The 7,884-nt window shown below is 62.7% G+C and overlaps 1 protein-coding gene across 1 annotated transcript; it reads right to left on the reverse strand.

The window, feature by feature from the left end:
• Window positions 1-303: 303 nt before the first annotated feature.
• LOC129734313 (uncharacterized) lies at window positions 304-2,436 on the reverse strand. Its single transcript, XM_055697176.1, has one exon. The coding sequence runs from the start codon at window positions 1,837-1,839 to the stop codon at window positions 649-651; it is 1,191 nt and encodes a 396-aa protein (XP_055553151.1). The 5' UTR covers window positions 1,840-2,436; the 3' UTR covers window positions 304-648.
• Between the last annotated feature and the right edge of the window lie 5,448 nt (window positions 2,437-7,884).

Raw genomic sequence — 7,884 nt, forward strand, 5'->3', positions numbered from 1 at the left:
TGAGCACCCTTGGGGGCACAAAACAGCACTGGAGGGGATGCCCCCGAGGGGGTGCGAGGTCTTGGCTGAACCACAGGGGACACACCTGGGGGACCGATGTGCTGGCAGGGGCCGGTGGTGGTGCCAAGGCAGCCGTGGCCCTGCCAAACTGTCCCCATGGGCTGCCCCCGGCCCTCACACACCGCTGCCTGCTCAGGGGGCTGCAGAACCCCCCCCCCCCCCAGTCCTCCCAGCCACGATTCAGCAGCCCTGAGCTGCTGCGGGGGCTGTGGCTGGGAGGAAGCACTTTCCATTAGCAGCACAGAAAGCTTATTTTTTATTTAAAACCTCCAGAAACTCGAGGTTGAAAACAGGGAGGGGGGGAAAGCTGCCTCCGCAGCAGGGCTGCTCTCTGCAGCGGGACCGAGCGGAGCGGTGGGGACGGTGCTTGCTGCTCCCCGCCTACAAGCAAAAATCATTAACCTGCACCCAAGGGACAATTAACTGCAGCTCTAATCTCGGGGTGCCTTCAAACGAGGATCCTCGACATGCTGGGGAAACTGAGGGACACAGGCTGCTTGTGGCCAGTGAATGCTCCAAAAATGCCCCTTTGGGTCCCCCCGAGGGGAGCGGACAGGCAAGCAGGGGCTGGACACGCTGCCCACTCTGTTAGTTCCTCCCACGTCTTGAGGGGAGAGGGGAAATGAAAATCACTGAGTTGAAATTTCCAGCTAACGGGGAAAACCGCCCGTCCCTTTGAGAGCCGAGGAAAAGGAGAACAAGATGGCTCGATGGCACGAAGGTCATCCAGATGGAGACGGGGCTCCATGGCAGGTGCTTGCCAGGAATGACACCGGCTCTTCTGCAAGGCAGGGGCTGCCTCCTGCCAAATCCTCCTGCCTGTGAACCGGTGACAAGGGGTTTGACAGGCTGGGACACCCCCAGCGAGGTGAAGCATCGCTGTGCCGGACATCCCCTGTGGTCCCCAAGTGATGGGGAGACGGGCAGCACCTCACCGGGGCTCGTCTGGCCTGAAGGCATCAGGCTCAGGACTTTGGGAGACACCGGGTCCATTACTCCTCCAGTATTGCACCAGGAAAAGCTGCTGGCTCGGTCCCCTGTGGGAATGCCAGGGTGTCCACGGGGGCCAGGGGAAGGACACAGGGTCAGTCCCAAGGCTGTCATTCCTATTGGCACGTGCTGCTGCCAGAGCTGGGAATCATCCAGCTGTGGAATTGGACGTGGTTCTTGGCAGAGCCCACGGCATCGGGAGCGGGGCAGCGCCGATGCAAAGCGGAGAGTGTCAGCAAAGGTGGGCACGGCGGCTGGAGCCATCGCCACGTCACTCTTCATCAGGGACGGTGCTGCAGAGGGACTGGGGACAAACACCAGCGTGGCGCTGGCATGTGCTGCCAGGAGCACCACCGCAGCCACACCGGACACTGTCCCCTGTGACTGGGGAAGGGACCCAGAGAGGGGATGCCCGGCTGCCAACACAGCCCTTTGTGGGGCAGGGGGAGCTCCTGGGTGCCCGGAGATAACAGGAGACCCCCAAAGCCCTTCACCCCCCCCTTTGATCCCTCTCCTCCGCTCCAGCACACCCTGGCCAGCCCTACAGATCGGCTCCTTTCCTCCAGGAGATGCTGAGCCCTGCGGGTAAGGGTGCTGTGTGGGGAGCCAGGCTGCACCCCAACGTGGAGCACCCCACTGCGGAGGGGATGCACCCTGACACCCCCTGGCTCCCCCCAGGGTTTCATCCAGGCGACGTTTCCCCCTCAGCACATGGCGCTGCAGCACGAGGTGGCACCAGGTCAAAAGCAGCCAGCTCTGGATTTTGGGGTCTGGCAGCAGCTCTGCCATGGGAAGGGGTTACACGCACCGGGAAAAATGGGTCTTCCCCGTCTCGGGGAGCTCGGGGACATCGGAAAGGCTGGCAGCAGCCAGGATGTGGCCCAACAACCAGCATCACCGCAGGGCCCAGCCGCATGCCTCGTGCCGCAGCCGGCTGCCAGAGCCAATTAGCTCAAGCCGGCATGGCCACAGCGTGCGCGGGGAGCTGGAGCCGGAGCCGCCGACGTGCCGGCTGGCCTCGCTTCGGCAGCTGCCGCTCGGCAGGCGAGGAGCAGCGGACGCCTACGTGCCATGCCGGGGGCGAGCAGGGCGCTGGGGTGCAGCCGGTGCCTGGCTGGTGCTGAGCAGTGCTGAGCCCCGGGTGGGGGGCAGGGATGAGCGCTTGTTTGCAGCCAGGAAAACCACATCATTTGCCGAGAACTCAGCTTGACGTGACCATAAATTGTCGCTTTGCACACATGCAGTGTGTGTGTGGGGGGGGCTACGGGCACGAATCCGTTCCCAGGGCTGGAAACATCCCAACTGCATTAGCAGAGGGGCCACACGTGCTGGCACTCAGCACCAAAACGAAAGAATTTCTGCAATTTCCACCCCTTACTCTGCAACCACCCACCGCAGACGGAGAGGTTGAAGAACTGATCCTCCACCAGCGCCGGGTGCAGTTTGATCCGAGCCCCGTAGACCCCGCTGTCGCCCCGCTCCAGGGCCACGATCCTCAGCGCCGTCTGGTTGAACATCTCCAGCCGGTCCTTGAAGCGGTCCCTGGGGTCGGGGCGCTCGAAGCCCCCGGGGCCGAGCTCTGCCACTTGAATGGTGGCACCGGCTGAAAAGCTCCACTCGATCTCCTTCACCGTCTTGTTGGGGGGCAGAGCTGGGGACAGGACCACGGACCCCCCCAGGACGCCGTTCACCTGCCGGGGCTGTGCCCTGGCTTGGGGTAATGGAGCATCACAAAAACGGAGCAAAAGAGGCGTTAAGGGAGGTCCCAGGAGCCCACTGCCCTGGCCCTCGCCCCATGGCTGCAGCCACAGGGTGATGTGGGACCCCAAAACCACCCGCAGCCTGGTGGGTGGTGGGACGCTGAGCCGAGCCCTCCACCCCTGGCCATTCTGCAGACCCCTCCCTTGCCACCCTTCACCCACCTGCAAACCAATGGCTCCAGGCGACGCTGAACAGGCAGCCGTGGCGCCCACCCGTCCTCCACCCTCGCTACCTCCTCACGCGGCTGCAGATGGAAGCACAAAGCCAGGGGTTCCACAGTTACACCCCGCTGTCTAGAAACAGGGTGACCCCCCCACGATTTCACACCTCACCTGACTCCGCAAGCCCTGCCTTCACCCCCTGCCCTGCCATCCCCACGCTCGCAGCATCAGTGACACTGAGGGGACACTGCCGGTGCCCCCCAAGCACAGCCTCTGCCAGATGGCAAAGCAGGGAGAGGTGACTCGGGGTGAGAAATGATGTCCCTGCACCAGAACCTGGGTACCCCTGCGGGCCTGGGGGTGCCAGCCTGTGTCACCCCCCCCTCAGCCAAGCCTCAGCGAGGGGGTGAGGGAGGTCCTGGGTGTCAGAGCCCACTTCTCTTTTTTCCCCTGTCGCTGTCACAGCGGCTATGACGAAGCCTGCTCAGAGCGTGGGCTCAGAGCAGCAGCATCTCCTGGCAGGGGGACACCCGAGGGCTGGATCCAGCCCTTCTTGCCCACCAGGCCCCCAGCCTCTCCTGTCTTTCAAGCAGCCACATTCAGGCTGCCTGGCATCACCCCGCGGACGCTGGCCCCCAGGCAGCGGTGTAGGCAGCTGCCAGGCTCCACCACTCGCTTCGGCTCCTGAAATGGATAGAAAAGTGCCAGGGCCATGGAACCACCACACACGCCATACACCCAGGGCACAACCATTTCTCTCCCTGCAGGTGACAACCCGATGACAGAGGGGTTCAGGGGTTTCCCCACTGCTCCCAGTAAACAAGATCTGGATGGAGAAGGATGCACCTGTACCCCAGGGATGGTCACAGCTATGTGTCACCCGCTGCAGATGGAAAATGTCATTGTACAGAGATCCTCCATCTCCCATGGGGCTGCACCAGCCCCGGGGCTTGCTTTCAGCCCCCATTCCAAGCGCTACCCCCGCTGCAGGCACCCCGTTACCGCCCTGCCCCAGCGCAGGGTCAGGATCTCACCCCACACACCTGGGGCTCCCCCCCAGCACTGCCACCTCCTCCCCCCCCGAAGCACAAGGAGGAACCCAGGGCCAAGACAGCCCTGCGGGGCACAGACCCCCTGGGAAGCTGATGCCAGCTCCCGGTTCCCTCCGGCACAGGCTAGCGACCGAAACCCACTGAAACCCAGGAGGGGCTCAGCAGGTAGCACAAACTGTGGGTACCCACACCCCCTGCAACCACAGCCAGGGCTCAGCTCGCCAGTGCCAGGGCTGGGTCCCAATTTTGTGCCTCTGGGAGGGCCAGAGGCAGCCAAACTCACGATCTTAAGACCCTTTTGCTCCTCATAAAGAGTCATGACACGGTTAAAGCACCAAGGGCTGCTGAGTAACTCCTGCAGGCAGTTAAGTGCCCCTGCTGTGAAAGCGCACCTCGTGGAAGAGGCCGCTGCTCCAGAAATGGCTCCTGGAGGAGGCTGAGGACGCAAGAAGAGAAACACAGTGTTTTATTATTTAGCACCAACAGTTAGGGAGAGATTCACTCTCAGGGAGAGCTCCCTCCCAGGGCCAGGCCAACAGTAACGTTATTTTGCAAGGAGCATCTTTCCTGAGGGAGCCCAGGAGTGTCTCCACTCCCAGGGCTCTCGGGCAGGGGCCTGGCTCTGTGCCCACCCCCCCGCCCACCCCAGCAAGGTGCCATCACCAGGGCTGAGCAGCACCGCTGTGGGAGGAGACCCCGTGCTGCTCAGGGAGCGCTGTCAGGGGTCACCCAGGGACAAAAGCCTATGGGGGGGGTGGGGGGGTGAGTGAGGCTGCGGATGGAGGGGGGGCCCTGCCCACTTCAGCCAGCTTTAGGCTGTTGCCCTCCACGGAAAAGAACGGGGTTAGGGGGGGGAAGCAGGTGCCCCAAGGTCCCCAGTGCCCCCCAGAGACCTGAGTCGCAGGCCCATGCCCTGGCCCCTCTGCCCCCCCCCCCCAGCCCTGGGCCCCCCCAAGAGTCCTGGGGTTCAGGCCCAGGCCCCTCAGCACCTCTGCAGTGCTGGGCCCCCCAGAGCCCCCAGGCTCAGGCCCAAGCCCTGGCCCCTCCACACCCCCACATCCTCGGGGCCCCTCTGAGCCATGGGGCTCAGGCCCCTCAGCCCCCCCAGCCCTGAGCGCCCCAGGCTCAGGCCAAGAGCCCAGCCCCTCAGCAGCCCCCAGCCCTGGGTCCCCCAGAGCCCCAGGGCCAGGTCCCCAGCGCCCCTCAGCCCCACTCAACCCCTGGCCCCTCTGCACGCCCCCAGAGCGCTGGGGCTCAGGCTTGGGCCTCTCAGACCCCCCAGCCCTGGGCCCCCCAGAGCCCCCAGGCTCAGGCCCAGGCCCAGGCCCCTCAGCGCCCCCAGATCCCCAGGACCCGGTCCACAGTGCCCCTCAGCCCCACACAGCCCCGGGGCTCAGGCTTGGGCCTCTCAGACCCCCCAGCCCTGGGCCCCCCAGAGCCCCCAGGCTCGGGCCCAGGCCCCTCAGCTCCCCCATAGCCCCAGAGCTGGGTCCCCAGCGCCCCTCAGCCCCACACAGCCCCCAGGCTCAGGCCCAGGCCCCTCAGCCCCACACAGCCCCCAGGCTCAGGCCCAGGCCCCTCAGCTCCCCCAGAGCCGGGTCCCCAGCGCCCCTCAGCCCCACACAGCCCCGGGGCTCAGCCCCGGCCCCCCCGCACCACCCAGACTTGGCACCCCAGGGCCCGGTGCTCAGCGCTCCCCAGCCCCACCTGGGCCCCCCAGCCCCCCTGGAGCCTCCGGCGCTCCTCAGGCCCGCAGAGCCCGATGCCCCGAGCCCTGCCTAGCGCCCCTCCACCGCCAGCTCCCCCCGCCCGCCCCGGGGGCCGCTGCCGCCAGGCGCCCGGTGATGACGCACGAAGCGCCGCGCCTCGCGCCTCGTTCTCACCGAGCCAAATCTCGCGAGAGTCCCGAGGTTATAAATAGGCCCGCAGGGGAACGCGGCCCTCAGTGCCCGCCTTGGCTCGGCTGAGGGGGAGGAGGAGGGTGGGGCTGTGACCAAAGGTCCTGGGGCCAAAGGTCCTGGGGCTAAAGGGCGTGTGGCTAAAGGCTGTGTGGCAGCTCGGGAGAGCCAGGGCGGGTGCCCTGAAGGGGCAAGGCCGAGGCCTGAGGCCTGTGAGGGCCGGGGCCTGCCAGTGAGGCCTGCTCCTGAGCTGGTGTTTTCCTTACGCCTGCTATGACAGCCCTTTTCTGGAGCCCGCAATGCGTTTGCTGTGGGCTTAAGTCAAGACATAGCCAGCGGAGGCTTCTGCAGGCCTGTCAACTCATTTTGTACCTCCATAACGCTTTCTCTGCTGCTTTGGGTACCAAGTCCAGCAAACCTGGCTTTGTACTGGATGCGCGGGGCTGGAGGTGCTGTTTGAAAGACCCGGCAGCTGTGGTGGTTACTGGAACAAAAAGCTGAAGACAGAATAAATAGACCAAAAGGCATACCAGTAGTGAGAGCTCTGCCACTGAGTCTTCATCTTAGATTGTTCCTTGTGTTTTAAGACCATCTGAATTAATGGATCATCTCTTCTCAGCCTTCACCACCTGGAAATCTTGAAGGAATTGCCTACAAATCATGTGTATACATTTTATACTATTATACAAAGCAGCAGCACATGCAACAAGACACTTGCAAGTCACTTTTACAGTGCACAAGCTCTGTGGTGGCAGCTCACAGTGGCTATTGTGCAAATCCAGTTGCCTCCTTGAAGAGTTTGCTTGGAGGTTTGGATGTCTGATAGCTTCATAATCATCTTCACTGCTGAAGTTAATAGCTTATGGGAGAAATAGCTACAGGTGGTGGGTCTGGCCCTGCCTTGCTTCCCCTCCTTCCCCTCAAAGCAGCCGTCCTGCGCGGGGCAGGGCTGTGGCTGGCAGCTGTGTCACGCTGTCCCACGGTCACTGCCCTTGTCCCATGGTCACTGCCCTCGTGGTTTGCTCCTGCTGCTGACCAGGGCTGAGCTGGCCCTGCAAGAGCCCTGGGCAGGTGGGGAAACTGAGGCCCGTAGGCAGCACCTGCCTGTCTCCTGCCTGTAACCTTTGCTTTGCTGTTTCCTGCGTCTGCCTGTCTCGGGGGTGACTGCTGATGCTGGACGCTGAGCTGGGGTTCTGGCATTAACTCCCTCTTTTCCGTCCTTCTGCTATGCAGAGGAATTCAGGGAACCTCAGCTGTCCCTTCGTCTTTCTTTCTCTCCAAGAGCTCGTGATTTATTAGGAACAAAATCAAATTATATTTTATCACCAGTCTGGGTAACAGAGGGCTGAAAGATTAAATTCCAGCATGACAACCAGCAGTGAGGGAAGGGAGGGGAATCATATCTCTCCCTGGTTAAAGTGTGGTATTATCGGGTGCTGGGCTCTGAGAGACAAATGACAGTTTTCTTGAGGGAATCTTTAATTTATTTTTTTTTTAACCTGCTGCAGCTGTCAGGGTGACTCGAAGTTAAATCGTGGCTGTCCGTACCCCTGGTAAACAAGCTCCAAGCTGCAGGGTTGCGTTTCTCAGCCTGCCTGGTGGTTTTGCTGGCATGGGGTAGATTTTGGAGAAGATCCTGGGACCTGAGGGCAGGTACGTGTTAGTCCCTGGGGTGGGGTGGGTCCTCCCCCCCAAAATGCAGGGATGAGGGGTTTCACCCGCAGCCCCAAACTTTGGCAGAGATGCTCCCCTCCCACCTGCTGCCCCCCTCTCTGTCACACTGAGGGGAGAGTGGGGATGGAATCGAAATAAAATCACGCAGCCCGCCCCAAATTCCCATCCCAAATTCCCCCCCCTACTCCCCCGAAGGCTGCAGCCTTGGCGAGCCCACGAGGGAAGGGAAGCGGGAGGAAGAACAAGGCGAGAGATTTCTGTGCCGCTGCGAGGAGGCGGTGAGCCTGC

Source organism: Falco cherrug, chromosome 19 (genome assembly GCF_023634085.1).
Source record: "Falco cherrug isolate bFalChe1 chromosome 19, bFalChe1.pri, whole genome shotgun sequence".
Lineage (NCBI taxonomy): Eukaryota > Metazoa > Chordata > Aves > Falconiformes > Falconidae > Falco > Falco cherrug.